Source organism: Tiliqua scincoides, chromosome 3 (genome assembly GCF_035046505.1).
Source record: "Tiliqua scincoides isolate rTilSci1 chromosome 3, rTilSci1.hap2, whole genome shotgun sequence".
NCBI lineage: Eukaryota > Metazoa > Chordata > Lepidosauria > Squamata > Scincidae > Tiliqua > Tiliqua scincoides.
The window spans coordinates 23,820,138-23,844,023 of NC_089823.1; the positions used below are offsets into that span (position 1 = coordinate 23,820,138).

Sequence of the window (23,886 nt, forward strand, 5' to 3'; positions counted from 1 at the left end):
ATAGCAGCAAAGCCTGGATTTGTCAACAAAGTGTACAACACTTAGCAACTCACATGTTCAAAGGAGGTATACTCAGAGATGATTTTGCCATGATGCCTCCTGAAATGGTCACATAGAGTGACTCCCTTGGTCATGCTTGGGGGGGGCGCAAATGGATGAGCCACCAGCCCATTTGTCTGGCTTCCTCTTTGGTTTGCTGCACCACTGGGGATTCTGATACTCTTCCAACTTTCTGGGACCGAGCAGGGGCTCACAGCAGGGGATTTAGGCATTGTAGGTGCACACACTGCCCCAGGTTATACTTCTCAGTAGCAGTTGCTGGGGGGCAACAGGAGGGAGGGTCTTCATGCCTTGCTTCCTGGAGACATTTAGTAGACACCTGTTGGAAATAGGATACCTGGCTGCATGGATATTTGGTCTGATCCAGCAGCATTCCTTTTATGCTCTCAACAGAGAACTGCAGCCATTCCCAGCTCACTGAACTAACTGAGCTCTATGAACCCTGTATAGTATTTGCAAAGTGTACACTTAAAAGAATTGTGCAGTTCCAAAGACACATGTGAAGGTATATCTTCAAAATGTGAAGATATATCTTACAAAATAACATCCACCAGAAACAAGGACGTAACCATACAAACAGGTAAAAAGGCAACTTTTACAAACAGATCATTAGAATATATACTGTAAAAAATGTTAAAAACTGCATACTGCAAATTATACCAACACTCCTTAAGTGACAAAATGAAAGATTTGCAAAACTGGAAGATCACAGAATTATAGAATGACAATGCACTAATTTCAATAAGCAATAATTTTGAATACAGTTTTGCTTGTCAAGAACCTTGGTAATACAATGAAGAAATAGTATAATCTTGCCATCTTTCTTAATTCCAGCAGTAAGCCATTCTCCTAGATACAGTGAAAAATTAGATGTGCTTTTGTAAAATTTGTTGAATCATCCTTTATCATTAAAACAAATGCTATTCTTGAAATAGATTTCAATAGAAATAATGATGCTTATATTGGAAGTAGATTAGGACCTGCCTCTTGGAAGCAGCACTCGCCTCTGTCCAGGGTGCCATTTCCAGTGGCTCCAGAGTGCTCCGTTTGAGCCTTTTGCGCCACTTAGAAGCAGCGCAAAAGGCTCCATTGGAGCCTGTGCTGCCTCTTTCCTTCCCCCTTCATTTCAAAGGGGGAATAGAGGAGGCAGCTGCATGGAAGTAATTGTCTTCTGGATCACAATGATGTCACTGCAGTTACTTCCGGATCAGGAGCAGGGATGGGGGCAAAGGCAGAGATGGCCCCGGGGGAAGCCCATGACCACCTCTGGGATGGGGTGGATCTTGGCAGCACCAGCCTTCACAAAGATCCTGTCCTGTAAATGGAATTTGACAGGTTTTTGGATGAAAACTCTACCACAGGTTACAAGTCATGGTGGGTATGTACAGTCTAGATTAGCTAAGGACCAGGTAGAAATTTTCTTCTGTCATCTGAATTGGCTGTGGATGACAGTTTTTTCACTTACCGCAGACTGGTGAGGGAGGGAAGGTGTGTTCAGTAGGTTTCATGCATTAAAAATTGGTAACTGGCTTTTAATAAAGTGGCCCAATTTAAACCCAAGTGCAGTCTAGTGTCTTTGTTGGGAGATGTATGGGTAAATAGAATGCCAGATGCAGGGTCGTGACATTGAGATGCAAATCTCTTGTGGTCTTTTGTACTCCCTGAAGCATCTGGTGGGCCGCTGCGAGATATAGGATGCTGGACTAGATGGTCCTTGCAGGGCTGTTCTTATGTTCCTATTTTCTTCTTTTGAGTTTGCTATAGCTGACCTAGGTCTGAGGAGACCTATAGGCCACCAGGAGGCCTGTGCAAGAAGTATGTAGAAAATATTTTTACTTCTTCTGACAGGCCGACTGATTGCTGCCACCCCCTCCCCAGCTCTGGATGCAGTGTGAGCACAGCTGTATTGGCACCAATGGTGGAGGATAGGATTGGGCAGTGGGTTAATTAAGTTGGTTGGCTAGGATCCAAAAAATTAACATCTAAGGAATCTTTTTGCTTGTGTCCTTTCAACAGTAGCCCTCTGACTCATAGCTGCTCTTAAAACTGAGGGGATTTTCAAAACTATTTTATTTTGTGACATGGATGTCTGATTTTTCAAAGAAAATAGTTGAAAATCATACTGGGTATATCCAGGACTTAGCACAAAGTGGTTGTTGTGTACTGCTGGAACTTGGAATTATGGGTTTTGAAAATCATTCCTGTCACTGATTTTCAGCCTAAGGCAGGAAAGCAGCCTGGGCAGAATTTTGACAGGAAAAACGACCTGAAGGAAATGGGGTTTACCTATTCTCCCTGTGCCAGAGAGCTTTTGTCATCAGCTCCTGGTAAACCATCAAGAGCCAGAGAAAACTGTTAGAGTAACCCTTCTCCACATTCTTAGGAGCTCCTTTAAGGCCTTCGTGCGCTGAAAGAAGGCAAGAGAAAAGAAGCCCAGGCTAGGGTGCTCTTGAGCAGTGGTGTAGCTACAGAGCGGGACAATGTGGTAAGTACTGCAGGCTCTGCAAAGTGCCATGGAAGTGCCACCTCCCATTTGCCATCAGAGCCACTGGGCAGCAGTAGCACCACGAAAGCGTGCCTGCATGTTGTCATCACTGCCCAGAATTGCTCTAATGGCGAATGGGAGGTGGCACATCCATGGCACTTTGTAGCGCCTGCAGTACTTACTGCATCATCCCCCCTGTAGCTACGCTATTGCTGTTGACAAGGTCATCAATGGCTTCTGACAATTTTGCTCTTTATGTTTTGTTCCATTTCTGTTTATTTTAATACTGTAAACCACTTTGGGTGCCTTGGCCAATGCAGAATAGTGGTTCTGCAGAATAAATTAATAGCAGAATAAATTAATAATGGAAAGTTAATGTTAATATGACCCTTCAGTTTCTTGGATATCTTTTATTGTTACATTAAAAACCAATATTTTTAATGTCTAAAGTAGAAAACACATTTCTACTTCTGTTGAATTTGTGAACACATGCCTGAACTCTGGTCTGACTTTTCTTTTGGAATACACAGGAAAAGGATAATGGCTTGTGTCCAGCTGACATCAGTACAGTGCCACTTGATAGCAGCAGAGAACAAATTTGCCCAATAGCAGCCCATTATTAAGTGCAGCAGTGTCTGTTTTTAAGCCAGAAATATTTGAACTGGAGACAGAAACAGGAAGCATGCCGTTGGCACAGTTTTCTTTCAAGACTTGCTTCTAGGCGAATCAATCAGTTATTTGTATTCTCCTACCCCTCTAATTTTTAATCTAATTTTCTGTGTGAAAAGAGCTATGTTATCATTGCTTATTCGAGTTATTCTGGATACTGTTCCTAAATAAACTAGCAGTGAGCTGTATCCTGGGATGTTTTTGTGAATTGGACTATGCCTATAAAACCTGCGTGACTTAAAAAAAGTTTGGACATTTCTACTGTAAATTTCTGCTGTAAGGAGAATTTGCAACTGTAGAAGCTGTCTGTATTCTCTGAAATTTAATATCCAGATGTTCACAAGTTTCTTGTTGGAAGTTGCAGCAGTCATAAAATTCAATTTGTAGTCTTTTGATGTATTGCGCTGTTTGGAGGTTAAGTAATTCTTCAATGTATAAATGAGGCAATCTGCTTACTTGCAGAACAGCAAAATGAGCAGATGTATTAGGTTAGTGCAGGGCTTTTCAAACTGAGCCCTGGCCTCTGCCCCCTTCAGGGGCGGGGGCAGCCTGGAGACAGGGAGGAGGCAGCGGCGCAGTCCCCAGGATTGTGCCGCCCAGGGGGGCTGCAGGGGCTTGGGTGCACTCACCCAAGCCTCCTGCAGCCTCCCCAGGCTGCCGGGAACCCGGCGCGACCTGCAGCAGGGCTCCCCACAGCAGTGAAAGTAAATGCGGAGGGATCGCACTGCATTTCCGCTTTAGTGGAGGCGGGGCGTGATCGCTCCTCATTTACTTTCACTGCTGCAGGGAGCCCTGCTGCAGGTCGCGCCGGGCTTCCCACAGCCTGCGGAGGCTGCAGGAGGCTTGGGTAATTGCACCCGAGCCCTTGCAGCCCCCCTGGGCGGCGCAATCCTGGGGATCATGCCGCTGCCTTCCCCCCGCCCCCGCTACTTCCCCCTCATCCACACAAGTACTTAGTGGCTCTCAAACTCTCGCAGAGAGTTTGAGAACCACTGGGTTAGTGCTAGAATCATGCCATATGAAACGTTTGATTTTTGAAGACTAATGCTCAGATTTAGCTTATGAAATTCATGTTGCAGGTATTGGGTTTGGCAATATTAGTAGGGAAATGTTAGATTTGCCATTCAACAGAAAATTACTCAACAGTTGTGTAAGAAAAATATCTCAGTAAGAAAACTGACTAAAATATGTGTGTTTTAAACTAGAGCAGTTTCTCTACATACGGTTATAGTAAGCCTAGTTTGTATTATTTTGGCTGGCTTTTGTTAATCAAGGATGATTTGTTATCTATGTGGATTTATTATATTCTGGGTGCAATTCTAACCAACTTTGCAGCACTGACGTAGCTGCAATGCGACCCTAAGTTAAGGTAACAAACATGCCCCTTAACTACGTCCCCACTGCAGGATGAAGTGCATACCACATTGGCACAGCTATGTCAATGCTGGAAAGTTGGTTAGGATTGAGCCCTCTGATTTTTCAGTCACAAAAATAGGGTGGTTAAAAGATAGATTGTGAACCCTTTGGGGGCAAAGAACCACTTATTTAGCTATGTGAACCACTTTGTGAATGACTTGAATGAATGAAAATAGTCATTTTGTGAATGACTATTTTGCAGCAGTGTCAAAATAAACCCCTTTACCACACTTTGTGGTGTGTTCCTTGAACACCATATGGAACCCATGACACCTTTTTCCACTCACTTTGATGCAGAACTCCCACTTGGGAGGACGCAGACAGGTCAGGGCCCTGACAGCCCCTGATTTCTTGGTATGTATACAACTAGTGATATATCCAGCTCTTGGGAGACCCATCCACAACCAGTTGTAGATCCAGACAGTCTAAAAACTCCAGATATGAAATAAGCCTTATAAGCTAAAATGAAAGTTAGTGTCCCAAAGTCAATCACTAAAGCTTTGGGTTTTATTTATTGCAGGTTTAGTTGTGCTTCACCTGTGGCATAAATTATTTCTGGCTGGATGCTTTTCATGCCAGTATTGGTTTGGTAATATGGGAAACTGTAAAAGTAATTCTGATGCTGATTTGTAAAAATGGAATGGGCACAGGTATTTCTTAAGCAACTGTGTGCTGATCCTGAAAGATAAGAAAGAAATGATTCTGTCCTTTTCCCCACCTACCTCTACTAAGTACACAGTACTATAAAAGTGCATATCTACTTGGAAGTGAATCCCATTGTGTTCAGTAGAGGTTACCCCTAGGAAAATTAGCAATCCTATATACTTAGTTACCTGGGAGTAAGTCCCATTTAGTTTATTGGGGCTTACTTCTGGTGGACGTTTATGGGATTGCACTGTAAGAGTGGTCATAAAAATTTCTTAACTGGAAGTGCAAACTCGCCTTCCTGATATGTGAAATATGTACCAGGCAGAAGAATGCTGAATCAGTCAATTGTTTCCCATGTGAAGAAGGTGTGTCAGTCCCCAGTCATGACACATCTCTTGTACATCAGCCAATCTGTTCAGCACATTTAAGTTTATTTGTGCGGACATTCATCCTTACCATTTTTTAAAAAATGTTGATAGGTGTGTGGTGGTGATGGCACAAATGCTAAGTTCTGTAGAACTGTAGGTTGTTTTTTTTTTATAGCTCATCCCAGAATGCAGTCACAACCTGGTTCCTCTGACTGGATTGTAGGAGACCTTCAACTCAGTCCTATGCATGTTTACTCAGATGTTCCGTTTGTTCAGTGGGGTTTACTTCCAGGTAACTGTCCAAAGGATTGCAGTCTTTGATATAGAGATGCTTTTAGGCAGGTGGAAGCATGACCATATGCTTCTCCATACTGCAATACTCCAAGCACTTAGAAAACTCACATACAGGGGTGCCCCGTATCTAAGGATCCCGTATCTGCAGATTCAGTTATCCATGGATCAGGTCTAGCCCCCCACCGCACATACCCCTGCACATGCTCCTTCCAGAGGTGGGGGGGGGGAGCTCAGCTCAGCCCCAGGCCTCCCAATGCCACGTAAGGCTTTAAAAATGTCACTTTTGGTTTTTCTGTGAAACTGGAAGTCGCATGTTTTGAACTATACAGCTCAGTCCGAGATGTCCTCGGCCTGTGCTGAGCTGGAACTCCCCTCTGGAGGCCCCAAGACATCGGGGACAGTTGTTCACCCATAGCCACTGTTTCAGGAACACCTGCGGATAAGGGGGCATGCCTGTACTGTAGAGAAGGCTAGGTTGAAACCCACCTCTCTGAAAGCTCTTCTACTTATGTAGAGGGAAATTTCTTTTGTATGAAGTGGCATTCAATCATTCCCTCAGCTGCAGGCTGAAATGGTCCATCTCATGGTGGTTTGCCACCTCAATGTGAACTAGGCCAGATTCTCAAGTGCCTGGGGATTAGGGGCCAAGTCTCTTTCACCTTTCATGCAGAAGTTCTGCCCTATGGGAGAATTGTGCTGAGTCCTCAGGATTGTACAGGCCTAGTCAGGGAGGGGGAACAACATTGGAATACAATGTGACTTTGTTCGTGCCTCAATCTGACTTGTGTAGTAAGGTTACAGTGGGCATCCTCCCTCTTGACTTCTTAAAATGATTTTCTTTGTTTGCAGCTTTAGTTCTTCACTAAAGGAAAGGGGTAAGAAATGGATATAAAAGGGACACAGTCGTCATATAATACATTGAAGGTTCTGATGTTGCTATCATATTTGGTAAGTAGATAAACAACACTTTTCATTTTGCAGTGTGAATTGATGTTGCCCAAATGCAGTCTTTATACCTCAGAAATAATATGCTGGTGGGCATTTTGTGGATTAAAGGCAAATATGAAGGAATGAGCACACTATGAGGTTTTGCATTGTTGGGTCCCAGTTGCTGTAGCACAGGGGTGTCCAAATGTTTTGGAAGGAGGGCCACATCATCTCTCTGCCACTGTGTCAGGGGCCGAGGGGAAAAAAAGAATTAATTTACATTTCAAATTTGAAAAAAAAATTTACATAAATAAATATATTAGAGGTGGAACTTATATGAATGAATGAAGATCAGGCAATAGCTCAAGTTTTATAACAGGCCTTGTACAAAGCAAGGCCAGCCTTTCCTTTGCTGCCACAGCTGCATCACAGACATGAAACAGCAAGCAGTGGAGGGAGCTCTCGTCCCACAGTTCATGTGAGAGGTCGAACAGTCTGAGAGCAGTTGTGTCAGGCCAGTGTGGGCTCCAGCAAGTCTCCAGAGGGCCAGAGGCTTATTGGAGACTCTGGGCTCCCTGTGGGCCGGATTGGGAGTCCTTGAGGTTTGCAAGTGGCCCCCAGGCTGGGGTTTGGGCATCCCTGCTGTAGCACAATTAACCTCACCTGAATGTTGAAAGAGTGCAATACAAATTCATGAAATTTGACTTGATGTTCCTCTGTTAAAACTGTGGTAATAAAAGAATAACTGGCCAAGGTTCATTAGATAGCTAATCTGTGTCAGCTGATAAATGCTGCAATCCTGTACATGCTTACCTGGGAGTAAATACAATTGAACTCAGTGAGTCTTCTGAGTAGCAATACATAGGATTGTGCTGTAAGATATTGTGAGTTAGCCTAAAGCTAACTCCCATGGTTAGCCAAGGAATAACCATGGGTAAGTCACATGGTTAACCAAGGGATAATAAATGTAGGCTTACATTTTGTATGATACTAGTGTTTGTTTCACAGGTGTTTAAGAATTTCTGATCCAAAACTACTAGCAAACTTCTAGATCTCTGTAGTAGAACTGCAACCTGAACTACAAATTATAGTACAATATTAAGCATGTTTACTCAGAAGTAAGGCTCACTATGTTCAATGAGACTCGCTCCCATGTTAATGTGCACAGGAGAGCAACCTTTGACACACTTTCTTGAAAATATTGAAAAGTATTGAAGGTTATGTACCCTTATGTCCCATTCACATCAGTAGGAGTAAAGCATACAGTTCAAGAAATCAAGTCTAATTGAACTAAATGGAAGTTGGATATGTGTAAGATTCTCTAGAGCAGTTCCCAAACTGGACTGGGACCCAATGGTGGGTCGCAACCTGATTTTTGGTGGGTAGCCAAAGGATGATGGAAAGATCAGATAACTAGTTGCCTCAAGCCCTGAGGCTTTTCAAAAATCAGATACTATAGCTAATTACCCTGCAAAGAGCAGTTTGCAAGCGTGTGTATATATAGGGAGATAAATGTTTGAGGGTCTTTTTTCTCATTATTCCTTACAAATACAACAAATTAAATATTTCTTTCTATATCTCCTTTTTTAAAGCCTGGTAAACCTAGGTGTGTCCTGATAGAGTGTTGTTTAAAAAAGTGGGTCCCAGTGCTAAAATGTCTGGGAACCACTGCTCTAGAGTGCATCAAACAAACTTACATGTTTCAATGGAATTAGTAAGACCTTCTTTCACATTAACAGGTTTGAAATCAGGGTGTGATAAGATACCACAAAGGCATGTATTTGTATGTATGGAATTCATTTTGCTTCTACATGAATTAAAAATCTTGAAGATTGAAGTATTTTAGCACAGTAACTTGTTCAGATGGATATAAGTTTTTGATTTAAAGTTGGGGGTTCAAATGCAGCAGATAACTGTAATTACTATTATCTTTTGTTTTTGTTTGTAGTCCAATACTGTATTCTGTGAAACGGGAGACTGTAGAGAACAAGAGTTCAGAGATCAGGATGGAAACTGTATGCTATGCAAACAGTGTGGGCCTGGTATGGAATCATCCAAGGTATTTATATGAGTGCTTAAAATCAGATTAAAGTCATGGGGGGAGGGAGTTTGGGCCTAGGGACCTTTGAGGACTAATGTGGTAGGGCAGATCCACAGGGTTGGTTTGAAGTGGGGCATCCTGCATGGGGGCATGCCTCTGTATCTATTTCCTCCAAACACAGACATTGTTTTTGCTGTGGTGTGCTGTTCTTAGTTGTTTGGTTTTATAATTATGTGTTTATTTGATTGTATCCAAAGAACTGTAAGCATGACTAATTTCATGTGCCCAAAGGAGATCTGGATTTGTGTTTCTTGAACAGCAGCTGCTTCCCCCCCCCCCTTTGCACATCTTTTGAAAACTGAGGAAAGTTTGCCAAGCAGTTTTTGATGTAGCATGGGGAGGTGCCTCTCAAAAGGAAGAAGTCAGAGATTCCACTTAGCATGCCCAAACAGCTCTTTGGATTCAAGCCATTCTTAATTCTGGGTTGTAAGCAACTCTGGCTGTTTCTGGAAATTGGCGTGGATTTTTTTCAGAAATAAGAATTTTGTAAAAAAAAAATTTCTCTAGATTTTAATTGTATTTTTTAACTGTTAGAATTTAATTCAGTATTTCAATACATACATACGCACACTTCAATACATGCATACATACATACTCACATATATGGGCCACTATTGATGGTGCAAGGAAACTGTTTTTCAACTTAAATTCCCATGTAAGTCACTGGGATGTCATTTTGTACAGTTGTGAAGCAAGAACTCTGCTATGGATTTAATATTCAGAAGTAGCATCTAAGATTATTCCTATCATTAAAAAGATTAAAATGTGCGGTTTTTAAATTCTTTGCTATAGATGGCAAAATAAAAAATCCAAAAAACCTGAAGTATTGTGGTTTCTGGGTGGTTTGAAAAGATTTGCTCAAAAACATCCATAAGCTTAAAGTTATTAGGGGATTTTAGTGTTACAGAACAATACACCTTTTCTTTATTGTGCCACCATGCTTGATTAAGATGCACAGCTTTTTAGGGTATTTATGGGGAGAGTGTGAAAACTGCATTTAAAAATTATTCTATATGCTTCCTGACGCATGGGGCAACAGTGTTTCTAGACTGCCTACTAATCAGATATTTAAAACTGGGACCATAGTAAACACTGTGGTAAGAAAAGGTCTACACACAATTCTGCAGGATTGTTTCAAGTTAAAAATTCTTTAAGCAAATGCTTTTTGGCTCTGCAAAGTTTTAAAAAAAATGTTAGTAGCATGCACTTACGAAGGATGATTGAGAGATCTACTTTGGAATCCCAGTATAGTCTTTGTTTTTTATTCTTTGAACATCAGACCCCACTCCCATGCCATATCGCAAACTGACAGTTTCAACAATCTGACTATGTAGAAACAGAAGGGAGTGGGGAGAGATAACTGTTGGAGGAACAGAAGCACAGAGACCCTTTAGGCATGTAAAATTAGTTATTTGGGTTTGTCTCAATCCCAGCTTCAGTTTTTAAAGCTCAGCAGATATGCATATCCACTAAGCTGCAGGCAGGATTTTAAATACAGCTCCTGTTCTCAAGGCATTTAAGTACTTGTTTAGAATTGTTCACCGAAGTACACTGAATCAAGAGAGTGAAATTTCTTAAAAGCTGAGGTGGCAGTTCTGAAACTCTTCATAATAATTTGTGTACAGTATGTTGTACTGTGCTACATTTGGCATAGGGTAAATCTCAGAGAATAAGGAGGTCAGAAATAATTTGGTCTTCTATAGATGTAAGAATTTGCAAGTTTTTGAGTTACAAGTAATTCTTTTAGATGTTTCCCATCTTTCTTTTCTAAATGGCAGGGGTCCCTAAATTTCTGCTTTCATTATGTAAAATGTGTGTTTGCCAGATTCCTGCCCATCTCCCCAAAGAGGGAGAATCTTGTCTCTGATGTCATGCTGAACTTTAGAGACAGAGAACCTCTGAGGAGCAGCACATGTTCAGGAACAAGCCTCACGCCCCATCTCGGCTCCAGTCTTAGGACAAGGTCTGATCCATTCCATGTCATACTGCGCTATGAATGCTCTAAGAGCTCCTTGAAAGATCAGTGTGACTGATTAACTCCAGCCCTCTGCCCAAGTTTGAAACTGTGAGGATCCTCTTTGCAGTCAACCTGCACTTCCAGGATTTTCTCTCTGGGTTTGCAAAGTGCAGCCTAATTGCAAGAATGATTTCCACCCCGCTCCAAGCTCAAGCTGCTCACAATGTTGATGCACCAACACTGGCACAGCAAGGGCTAAATGCCAAACCTGTCCTGGTAAAGCAACACTGTCGCAACCCTACCCAGTAACGCCTCCAGTGTCTGTGGAAACGCTGACACAACTCAATATCCATGGAGCAGCATCCTGATGGCAGGGTGTCATCTGTGTAACATCTGTTTATCATCACAATGAAGTTGGCACATCCATCTGTATGATGTCTGCATGACACAGCTGGTTGGAGTGTCATCCATGTGATGTCAAAAGAACCAGTCGCTGCTTTCAATCAGTCCCTACTCTGGCAACCAGAGAGTGAATCGAGCAGGTGCAGTGCCAATGCATGACCAATGCTGGGGGGACATGCCCCTGCCAGCCACTAGGAATGAGCAACAGGCACCACTCCCGGCCGCAGGGAGATGTCCCAAGGACATCACACACATACATGACACAAGGATGCCACAGCACCCTCACCTCCTGCAGGAGTTACCATTTCATTGGGGCCAAAGCAAAAAATTGATAGGTGACCCAGAACTGAGGATTCAAGTCCCTTCTTTTCACCCACCCAAACACAAGGCATACATTTTTGAGCAGAGTAAGGTTAGAAAGAGGCCCTTGGAAGAGGGAAGCCATGTGAACAAATACCCATGACTTTGTGTGGTGAGTTTGAGTCTATGTGGTGACATCAGCCTCACTGCACAAGAGCCAAACAAAATGAGTTTGAGCTCAACCAAGGGACTTGTCCTAATCAGCCAGGCATTTAACTTTTGCTTGAGTGGCCAGCTGGCTATTTTCTGTTTTTTCTTCCCCACTGTTCCTTATGGGGTTTCTCCTCCCCTTTACCATTTCTGTCATTGGCTTAGTGTTTTTCCAGCTTTGGGCATGTCTATTGTCTGAAGGGGAGTTCATTGTCTGAATGAGAGTTAGAATGTGTGTACTTGACTCTCTGTAGTGTTTCACCTTGATCTCCTTCCTGTTTTGGCCTCTACACCTGTGGAGTTGTGCCTGTGCCTGAGTGATGTCTGAGCTATGTTGGTGTAGTTTTTGGACCTTTCACCGGCATCTGTCAGCAGGCGGATTTCTGTGGAGCAGTGTTGTTGTATCATGTGAGGTGTTTGAAAACGGTGTTATTTTACTCCTAAATAAGCCATTGTGTTCATCAAGACAAAGGGTTCAATCCTAGCCAACTTTCCAGCACCAATGCAACTGTGCCAAGGGGGCATTTGCTGCATCCTGTAGTGGGAGAGTCACAGAGGGCTCCTTAAGGTCAGGGAGCCTCAGGGCTGCATTGCGACTGCATCAGCACTAGAAAGTTGGATAGAATTGGACAGACTATAATCCTGTTTTACTCATCGGAAGCAAACACCTCTGCATATCACCAGCGTACGTGGAGGTGCATCAGCATACCTCAAGGATAGGATTGGACCTTAAGGCTTGCATTGCCTAACACGCAGTAGGGATTTGCATTAAATTCACTAGTAAATATTCCAGCCTTATTCCCTTCTCTCTTAAAAGTGTACAGGCAGTGTTTGGCAGAAGTTGTTGAGAAGATATTGAAGTGATGATTCAGATTAAAGTTCATAGGAGTGTCTGAACAACTTTTGTGAACGCTTCTCTGACTGCTTCTTTTTATCTTCAATATTTACCATCTGTCCAGAGATAGCTCTGTAGCTCCTGATACCATTAATATTGCTAATAAAATGTTAATCATCTAACCACCAAACTGTAGGTAGGGACCCACCAGTGGGTCATGGCTTAATGAAACTGACAAGCTGCTAGCTGATAAGGAAAATGTATTGAGCCCATGGAAACCAAACGGAAAAGCATGCACACATTTACTCATGAGTAGGCGATCTTGTCTGTGCAAGGTCACCAGAATTTCCAGATCCAATGAATGTGAAGTTCAACAATGCTGCAGGAGGTTCTCCCCCCCCCCCAATAGTTAAAAGAATAAAAACAGAGATGTTAGTGGCTGGTAAAGTGAAATTTTTTTCATCTTGTAAAGTTAGGTGCATCCCAATAGAAGTCATTTTGGAAAGTGAGTCTCTTTTCGTGGTCACTGGCCTAAGTAGATTTTAGCTTTATAACCTTGGATACTTGGATCTCTTCAGGGGGTCCACGCCTCCCATTCTTTAAATACTAGTTTTCTTCACCTAGAAATCTCCCTTAACTCATTGGGAGAATTAGGCCGCAATCCTAACCAGCTTTCCAGCACTGACATAAGGGCAATGCAACTCCGAGGTAAGGGAATAAACATTGCCCTACCTTGAGGAGGCCTCCATGACTGTCCCCCAACTGCAGGATGCAGCACTCCCCCTCTGGCACAGCTATGCCAGTGCTGGAAAGTTGGTTAGGATTGTGCCCTTAAGCACATGCTTCAGTTTCTCTAGTGAAATCAGTAGATTTAAATGTGCTTAACTTTGTCTGAACCGGGCCCAGTAAGCATAATAAGTGCCATTAGTGCCACTTGTTGTCAAGTTGACTGACACTTTGGAGAAGGACACATTCACATTATGGAAATAATTTAGATTCCATATTTACCAATCAACTTGGGAAGGTTGAATTCTTTTAGGTAGGTGTGTGTTTAGATTTTACTAGGCAGTATCAATGCAATGATGATGGGCATGTTTACCCCACAGCTCTATATCTTATTTTAGAAGTGGCTTGGTGGAAATGCAAGTGAAGTGATTTGCTTACTTGCTTTGATTTATTCTTTTGAAATCCAGTATAGCTGGTCAGATGCATAAAGAATCATGGCCTGCTCTCAAGAGACTTCCAGGAAGTCCCTGAGCCACTGTTATGGTGCTGTCACCATGACAATAGCCTCACAGTATGACACCACAACTGCCAGGCATAATCGCCCTGTTTCCCCATCGGTTTATTGATTGCTTGTTGGGCAGCTCACTACCACTTTGGTGGTCTTGATTTGGGACTCTCGGATGTTAGGCAGGGTGGTCACATCCATCCCTAGACATATTCTCTCTCTCTCTCTCTCTCTCTCTCTCTCTCTCTCTCTCTCTCTCTCTCTCTATCTACATCTTACCTCTCTACCCTGAGTGATCTGTCCCCAAGATGTTGCACAGTAGAAGATGGCGGTGCTTGGGAGAACAGGGAAGAAAAGAAGGGTCCATGATCATGGAAAGTTTGGGAACTGCTGCCCTAGCCATTTCTTGCCTTGAATACTCATCTGTGGCATAGCCCAGTGGTTCCCAAACTTACCTGGTCCGTGGTGCCCTTTATGGGTGCCATGCAGCCTCTTCTTCCTAGCTTGCTAGACTGACATTGTGCAAGATCTCTCCCTGCCTTACCTCCATCGATGCCTTCCCTCCAGCACTTCAGCAGCATGCTACTTTGTGTGCTGCAAGAAGTGCTTTTGCAACTACTGCAAGGCAGTTAGCACTGGTGGAACGCTACTTCTGCCAGCACAAAGAGTCCATAGGATTGGGCTGGAGTAATCTTTAAAAACCAAGGATAGATGCCAAAAGCCTTCAATAAGCAGTGAAAATCAAAGACAACATTGATCATTATGTCTAGCAGAGGGCTGACTAATACATTTAGTGATTGTAAGAAAGGGACTGGACTGGTTTTGGCAATAAAAACTCAAAAAAGAAGCTAAGGCGTTGCTTTCTCAACCAAATGAGAACAGATTAGAAAATATGAACTTTATAGGGAAGGGAAGGCTCAGAGAGAAGCTCAAGGAGTTGTGAGAGAGATCCCAAGCCATGAACTGAAGTATCAGAAGGGAACTGCCGTATTTGTCATATAGGAACAAAGTGCATACTTAAACACCCCTACATAGTTTATTTTCCTTTGCGTCTATTCCATTTTCCACTTTTCTCTTTCAGTTATCTACCCTGTCCTTTGTAAACTCCTTCTTGGCTTACTGTCATTGGAAACAAAGTCTAGTGAAGTTCTTGGGCCAATACTGAAGTGGTTTGGTCAATGGTGTATGTGTGTTTATGTCTTTTCTTTCTATCTCTTTCTTAGTGCTGAACCAAAACAGGGCACCCTGTTTCATGACTATTTTGCCACCTCATGAAACATTCCTTTTTGGGGTCATTTTTCACATCACATTGCAAAATCAGGGTAGATATCAATGGGCAGAAAGTCTTCATCCCAGTTGCCTGGGCAGTGGGTGTAATGAGTGAGGGCAGTGGTGAGGCATAGTTTATGCAGAGTGATATCATCACACAGTGTTATCTACATGTCACTTTACTGGCATCATTTTGAATGAGTAATCCCTAGTTAGTTGGGATCACAAAGTGAAAAAGCCTATTCAGGCTTTTAAAAATGACTCTGAAGCAGCAGCAATGTCTTTCAAACCATGGCTGTAAACAGGCTGGAAAATGTGCAAAGGAGAAGACCGAGTTTTTCATGAATCCTCTTGCCATAAATCAGGAACAAAAATTTGCATATGCTATTGTTGCTACAGTTGCACAATTGATACTATATATGTATGTTATCAACTCCCCAAATTCATAAACTGCAATAATAAGACATGAAAATAGCAGTGGTTAGTGTTTGGATTTTATTTATCCTTTTCTTTGGAACCATACAGACTTTTATCTTTTTAATGAAGAGTAAAGGCTTCTAGTTTATTTCAGACATTACAGTACAAAAGTTCACCCCTATTTTGCATTAAACTAGACCTTGCAGCGTTCCTATTTTCCCATATCATCATCATCATCATTATTTTTCTGGATTTATATCTAAATTATTGACAGAATTGCCAGTTGTGGAGACTGCTAGGTGAATCGCAGAAGGAACATTCTCAATGAAATGCAATTAGCAGAGTCACAAATTTAATCTTAAAAATTATTTCTTACTGTGGAACCTGTTAAATTATTAGAAACTTAAATTGAATGATATTGCAGCATGGCTGCTGTTTGTCATTTATTTTTTTTCCTTAGCTATGAACAGTTATATCAGACTTTTTTTGGCATAATTGTCTGAAAACTTCACTGAACCCAGCTTCTAAATTCTCACCTAACTGGCTTAATTATAAAATGGACTACTCAGTAATTCCACCATAAGCTCATAATAATGTAGCAGCGGGAGTCTATAGAGCCTTTTATCATTCAAATACTGAGTAGCTTCTCAAGTAAAGTGAATTCAGATGAATTGCATGAAGAAGTAAGGGAGATTATTAGCAGTCGAAGACACATTTGAACTTGCTGAAAGGACGGCTTTTGTCTCTAGCAAGTCTAATTCTCAGAAATAATTACACTGGGTCTTCATTTCATCCCTGCAGTCTCTTATTCACACTTCTAAATTTCTGAATAGCTTGCTCTTGCTTGTTAATCCCTACAGGAATGCGGCTTTGGATATGGGGAGGATGCCCAGTGCATGACATGCAGGCCAAACAGATTCAAGGAAGACTGGGGATTTCAGAAGTGCAAGCCGTGTTTGGACTGTGCTCTAGTAAATCGATTTCAGAAGGCCAATTGTTCTGCTACCAGTAATGCTATTTGTGGAGACTGCTTACCAGGGTGAGTTGCAGAAGAAAAGGTCAGAAGGAAACTGCAGATAACTTATCTGTAGTCTTAGTACATCAGCTTTTTAAAAGTTTGGATTTTAAAGTTTTAGTGTTTGCTGGCTCTGTGACCATGGACAGATTACGTTGTCTTTCTGGTTTTTCTGCTGACAAATGTTAATTTTAAACACTAATTCCAGGTCAATGTGAATACTTACCTTAAATAATATGAGAATCACCGATAATATTTTTGAGGGATTACCATAGATACTCATGTATAGTGCCAAGTAATCAAGCTCCAATTATCACTTCACCTTATCTCTGGGTCAATCAGAGGGCAGAGCCTTTCAACTCTGAACAGTTTGTTTCTCAGCTGAGCTGTTGCTCAGCTCAGGCAGGCACCTCCTTAGTTGCTATAGTTACTTTCCAGGGACATTCCAGCCAAAATTAACCTTTTATTCTCCTTCCTTCTGCTGCAGCCTGGTTCTGCTTTGCAAATGCTTTGCAAATGCTTGCAAAGCAGGTCTGTTTTTTGAAACACTAGGATGGGACCCTCCTTCCCAGGCTACAATTCTGTGCACCATTACACCCATGGAAAGCAGTGGGTCTACTTCTCAGTAAAAAGGGTTGCAAATATCTCATCTCTCTGCTGTGAATTGAATTGCACACTCCCTGTTATGGGTTGTATGTTGTATGTAGAGCTTCTGGCTTAACACACCAGACACCTTAAAAGTGTCTTTGATTCATGGTTCTCCTCATGTCCACCTTAAAGGTGGATTTGATTCATGGATCTCCTGCAGTGGTTCCCAACATTTTTCACTTGCATATCCCTTGGCAGCCCATTTCCATAAATTGTACCCTTCATATTAGCAAAATGTTTGTAATTAATAATACAAGCCTTCATCTCCTTCATATGAAAACCCAGATTTCATGTATTCATCACATATTTTCTCTTTTCATCTGTTTGAAAAACAGAAGACTCTACCTTTGTACTGTTTTGCACCAGAAGGGTGCTGAGAAATTCTGGGTAATTGATCACTTTTCATATTATGTTTCAGCTTTTTTACTGTGCTGGTTTTCAATCACTGGTTCATAGATGAATTGATGACCAAAAACTAGGTATTGTTGGGGCTTTCACAGCCAACTAGCTACCTCCCTTCCTGCCTTGCTGGCATTCTGGAGCACGGCCTGCCTTTTTCTGCCATTCTGCCATTCTTTTTCAAGTACCCCTAAAGGTCCTGTTGAGTGTCCTTGGGAGTATGTGAATACCAGGTTGGGAACCACTGTTTTACTGGTATGTAGTTTACAGTGCACTTACTCTGATAGTGTTTACAAAAAGTTGGTGAAGACCAGAATTTAAAAAAGAATAAAAACGATATTTTAATATGTTTTTAATAAAATAGAGAATACAGTTCTTGGGTAACAATTAGTGGTAGATTATTTTTCAGGATCTGGCCTCGGGTAAAATCAGACAAAACTATAGTCAGACACTCCCCCCTAAGTTTAACCGCCGACTTATCCAAGGGTCATATAAAATTCCATGATTGCTGGCTCAAAACCTGCCCTCAACTTATCTGTGGGGTCGGCTTATAGGCGAGTATCTGCGGTGTGTCAGAGCTGTGAAATCCACCAATTGTGAGAAGTCCATTCCTTTTCATGTTGATGCATATTGATGCATGCATGTTGGATTCTGAGAGCACTATTTTTTTAAACTAGATATCTCCTCTGCTCAGTAAGACCACAATTACAAGACAAGATTTAAAATATTTCCATATGTAACTGAATGTGAACTCATTGGGTAAAAATTTAGCTGAGATTCCATACACATCTTGAAAAATGTGTTTCTTGCAAACCTGACCCAGGCCAAACCAGAACCTGAAACAGAACCAGATTTCCTCTTCCCTTTCCTTTAATATTTTTTTTCCTGTACGTGCGTTAATGCACAGACCACACCACCACATAATGGCTTCCACATCTAAAGCCCCCACAATCACTAGAGATTTTCCTAGATCTCTTCTTCTGAACCTGCTGGGCAGGTGGAGCCCAACCTATTTAGAAGAGTTATGGGAAGAAGAAGAGAAATGGGAAGAATGGCTAGGGGGGCACCCAGCGCTATGATCCTCTTCCTAGCTTGCTTTTCTCCCTTGCTTTCCTTCCCATATGGGAGGGATTAGTGACTAGAAAGAGGATCATAAAAGAGGTCTGGAGGAAGAGGTAGGGAGCCATTGCTTGAAACCTCTTCTAGCTTGTCTCCCTTCCATTGAGAGAAGGAAGCAGAAAGAAGGTTGCAACAGGGGCAGATGGTGAACCACTGGGTGGTGGTCTGCAGGGCACTGGTGATGGACCAGTGGAGTCACAGGCAAATGTGGGGTGGAAGCCACCCCAAATAGACTCTTTTCTCCAGTCTATTGACCAAACCAGCTTCTTCACCATATCTCAGAATCTGGCTAGTCCTGGTGGTTTGCATTTACACAAGAATTGCATATTTGTTTTAGATGCTGTTTCATATAAGGATCATCAAATAACTTAAAAAGATTAAGCAGTATTAAGAGATTTGAATTGTATCCCTTAGTTATACTGTGGTATTTTTTTCCATGATGTTACTTATTTCCCCCCCCCCAGGGGCTGTCCTCTATTACAGTGGTTCTCAAACTGGTGGGTCACGACCCACCAGCTTGTGTAAAGATGCCCCGTTCCCTTTAAGGGGCGCGGGCAGGAGGAAAGCAGCAAAGCGATCCCCAGGATCGTGCCCCTGCGGGGGGTAGAGGGACTACTTTTTCACAAACCATACGTGCTCCCAGGGTCCAGGGCATGTGGGGAGCCCAGCGCAGAGCTTGCAGGGCTGTCCGCGGCTTTTAAACAGTGAAAGTTCGAAGCGCAACGAAACCAGAAATTCCACTTCCGGTTTAATTGCGCTTGGAACTTTCACTGTTTAAAAGCCATGGAGAGCCCTGCAAGTGCTGCGCTGGGCTCCCCAAACCCCCTGGACCCTGGGAGCATGTATGGTTTGTGAAAAAATAGTCCCCCCTCCCCCTGCAGGGGAGCAATCCTGAAGATCACTTTGCTGCCCCTGCCCCCGCAAAGACTTACCCTGGGAATAAATTTCCTGGGAAGTTTGAGAACCACTGCTCTGTTAGACTTCATGCTATCTAGAAAATTAGGCCTCTGTCCTACTGTGTTAGGAACTTGTGAACTGGATATGTGAAGAATATATGGTGTGTCTTCCAGATTCTACAGAAAAACAAAGCTTGGAGGCTTTCAAGATATGGAATGTGTTCCTTGTGGTGACCCACCTCCTCCGTATGAACCTCACTGTAAGTGTTTCTGATACTGAAATAATAAAACATAAACTTTGGTCATTTGAGTTCTTACTCTTACGGCTTTTTTTAAAGCATAGCAGAACTTATTTGAGAGTTGAAACTGATTTTTTTTTTGCCATGAAAAAGGCACATGTCAGTGCAGTGAAGAAAAACTGAGTTATTGCACTATCACCCTAAGAAAGAAGCACCCCACACACCCCATCTATAAGTCGACCCCACAGATAAGTCGAGGGCAGGTTTTGAGCCCAAAATCATGGAATTTTCTATGACCCTTGGATAAGTCGGGGGTTAAACTTAGGGGGGGTCTGACTATAATTTTGTCTGATTTTACCTGAGGCCAGATTCTGAAAAATAACCTTCCAATAATTGTTACTTAAAAACTGTACAGTTTCTATTAAAATTACAATAAAAGATCATAAGATGCATTTTTGTTCATTAACTTTTAAAATTCTGGTCTTCACAACATTTGTGTAAACACTGTCAGAGTAAATGTACTGTAAACAACATACTGGTAGAACCATCAATCAAATCCTTGTTTAAGGTGCCTCGTGTGTGAAGCCAGGGGCTCTGTATATAACATGTAATAAAACATGTAATTGGGAGTGTGCGGTTCAGTTCACTTCAGGGAGACAAGCAACAAGGACTGAGCTGTGCACAGTTGCAACCCTCTTTACTCAGAAGCAGAGCCACTGCTTTCCATGGGTGTTATTCTTAAGTAACGGTGCATTGCAGCCTGGGACTTTGTTTTAGATGGAAATGAGGATCACATCCTGGGGTTTTAAAAACCAGACCCCTAAACTTGGGGGGGGGGGTGTGTGAAATTATTTGCAAATGACTTGCCAGGATTGTTCTGAGGCAGCAGCAAAAGAAAAGGAGGCATTTTCCTTCTCCTCCTAACTGGAAGGGAGACAAAGGGGCTTCTGGGAATTGTGGGGAGGCTTTGTGGGAGTATGTGCTGCACTTCCAGAGCAGCAGCCCATACAGACTACAACTCTCAGAAGTGCCTTCACTTCTCTTCCTGTCTGGAGAAGAGGCTAAAATGGATGCCTCTGAATACTGTAATTACTGGTAAAAATTTTTCCTTTTTCCCCACCTGCTTTCTGCTTCTCAGCCCATTTCCACGCCACCCCCCCCCCACTTCACCAGACAGCTGCTGAGCCTCCATAAGCTTCCCAGAAGCTACCAGAGGACTCTGCTGCACTCACTGCATTGACCCGGTTATAAGTCGACCCAGGATCTCAGGCTCTATTTTTAGGCATAAATTTTTTGACCTATAGGCGAATATATGCGGGGGTAAATCTTTGAGAGAGAAGGTGTGAATTCTTCATTTACTCTTAGTCAGTAAAGTGAAATAGAATTGTGGCATGATACACAGGTGAAACACTTTTAAATCACATTGATTTCAATGGAAGAGAGGTATGCTTATGTTTTCCTTTGTCATTGAAATTAATGAGATTAAAAGTGATAGCTTATTTAGATTCTTAAAGCCCAGTCCTATCTAAACTTCCCCATGTAGCAGCACTGGCACAGGCTGTACTCCATCTCACTGGGAAGTTTAGCAGGCTGAAAGTCTCCTGAATGTAAGGGGACATTCGTCCCCTTGTCCTGGGTTAAGCCTCAACCTGTTCAATGGGTCAACTTGGACCTGCGCTAGCAAAATTGCTGTTGCAAGTCTACTTTGATCCATGTTGCCAGATTGGGTCTCGGAAGACGAATAGGATATGGCATGCTCTGGCTCTGCTGATTTCCCACTGCAGCAGACCACAACTCACTAATCTGTCCCTCCAGCCCTATTGATGTCCCCCAACAGCTCTCCTGTGGCCCACCATCTCTGCTGGTCATGTCTCCTGGCTGTTGAAATGGCAGGAGCCAGGAGGGATGAGATGAGGTGATGTGGCCAGCAATGATGACGGGCTCCTTCAGGTGGTGGCCTATGCCAATCCACCTGTCCCACATTAAAGCAGCTCCAGTGAAGAGGTAGAAGAGTGGCTGTTAACGGGACAAAGGAAATGTTTCAAAGCTCACCAGACATGTCTCCTTCACACCCTTGACAGAACTAGACAAAGGCTGATGGACAGATGACGCAGATCTTCACAACTACTGCTTTAATACCTAATACTTACACAATATGCCCTGAGGGGGCAGGGTTTACAGGACTTGTCTTTCCAGTGTACAAAAACAGGCACATGAAATTTTAGCATGTAGAATGTCTTTTTGCTTCATATCCCCCCTAGGCCCTGATCCCTCAGACAAGTCACCCCCCCCCCCATGTTCCTCTTGCACTCCTCTAAACTTCAGGAGTGAGGAGGAAAACAGAGGCATGTATTGAGTGCTGACTGATACACAGTGATACTCAACACATTGATTGATTAGGTCAGTAGATTGCAGCAGTGAGACCCCAACATCACTTCACTTCATTCACTCATTCATTCACTTAAGTCTTGGGAAACATCCTTGCAAGAAACCAGGGTTGGGAAATACATCCTATCAAAAAGCCTTTCTTGTTAGGGGAACCCTGCTTCCTTGGTTGAAAACCAGAAGTGCAGAACATGGGGAAGAACTCCCCTGTGAACTTTGGAGTGAGGAACCATATAAAATGGGCACACCAGTTAATTTCCTGCCCTCAGAGGGGCAGCTCTTCACTATTTGCTATAAGGGCTCCTGGAATTCATACAGAGTTACGAAGTCTCCCAGAAGTTGTCTGGCAGTGCAGGAAAAGGTACTAGCAAGGCTTCCACTATGACAAAAGCCTTGGATTGCAGAGATCATTCTTCTCTTGCTTACTTCCTTTCTTCCTGTTATGGGCTCCCTAGCTGAAAATGTGCTGCGCCTGCCACAACTGAGGAAAGATGTGCACAGGTGTGACCAGGGTCAGTGCTATAATTAGGACAATGAGGCAGATACCTAGGGCACAGATCTCAGGGGGCACAGTACTGACATTTGAGGTGTAGTTTTATACAATTAGTTTTTAACCCATGTAAAAACTGCAACTACAATAAATACAACTGCAAAAACGCAATAATTTTTTTTTAAATTTTAAGATCAATACCACAACATACATAAAACATGTCATTTGTGTGAATTCGCTAGGGAAGTCAATGGTGTTAGGAGTTTTCAGTGGAATAAGAAGAATGGGCAGGCAAAGAATGTGCTGGCTTGATACCATCAAAACAGATACAAAGATGAACGTCCAACTATTGAAAGAAGCCATGTTTAGACAGGATAGCATGGAGAGCACTCACCTATAAAGTTGTGAAGAGTCAAACATGACTGAGTGGATAAAACACACACACACACACACACACACACACAAAACATACAAGCGGGTCTCTGTATCTGCATATCAGATATCCAAGGATTCAGTTATCTGTGGATCCAGGGGTGCCCTGTTCCCCTGTACTGTTTCCATTACATTAGTTTTTTTCATTAGTTTGGAGTTTCTTCCTTAAACAAAAACAAAATTGCTGCTGAAATGAGGAGAGACTGAACCAGCCTATATGCTGTATGGAGCCTAACCAAATGTTAACAGAAAGAGTTGCAGTCCAATCCTGAGCTGCCTGGTGCCCAGAGGAGCAGTCTTGCCAAAATGGCTTCCGCTTCATCATGTGGGCGCTGTGGCAGCCATCAGAGTCTCCTCATGGGAAGGGGACATTCATCCCTTTCCATATCCCCTTCTCCATGTTACAGAAACCATGGATATGGGGGACACCATTCAAATATTGAGGGAGCCCCCTATGCCCCCACGCCCATTCCATTACCTTAGTTTTTGTGTTTCTTCCTTAAACAAAGCTAAATCCTTGCTGAACTAAAGACCAACAAGCAACAAGCCTACACTACAGGTAGGAGAGCAGATGCATAACTAGACAGAGGGGCACCTGCCTTGGCTGCTATACCAAGGGAAGGCACCTAACTGCTCCTCATGCTCCACCCTAGTTATGGAGGAGGTGCTGCTGG

At 42.7% G+C, this 23,886-nt stretch overlaps 1 protein-coding gene across 1 annotated transcript in view; it reads left to right on the forward strand.

Annotated features, from left to right (window-relative positions):
- The first annotated feature begins 6,822 nt into the window (after nucleotides 1-6,822).
- TNFRSF19 (TNF receptor superfamily member 19) overlaps nucleotides 6,823-23,886 on the forward strand; it is a 40,194-nt gene continuing 23,130 nt past the window's right edge. Inside the window, exons 1-4 of the mRNA XM_066621246.1 lie at nucleotides 6,823-6,888; nucleotides 8,816-8,926; nucleotides 16,450-16,628; nucleotides 19,841-19,926. Of these exons, the coding sequence (XP_066477343.1) occupies nucleotides 6,823-6,888; nucleotides 8,816-8,926; nucleotides 16,450-16,628; nucleotides 19,841-19,926 (442 nt within the window). The remainder of the gene's footprint in view (nucleotides 6,889-8,815; nucleotides 8,927-16,449; nucleotides 16,629-19,840; nucleotides 19,927-23,886) is intronic.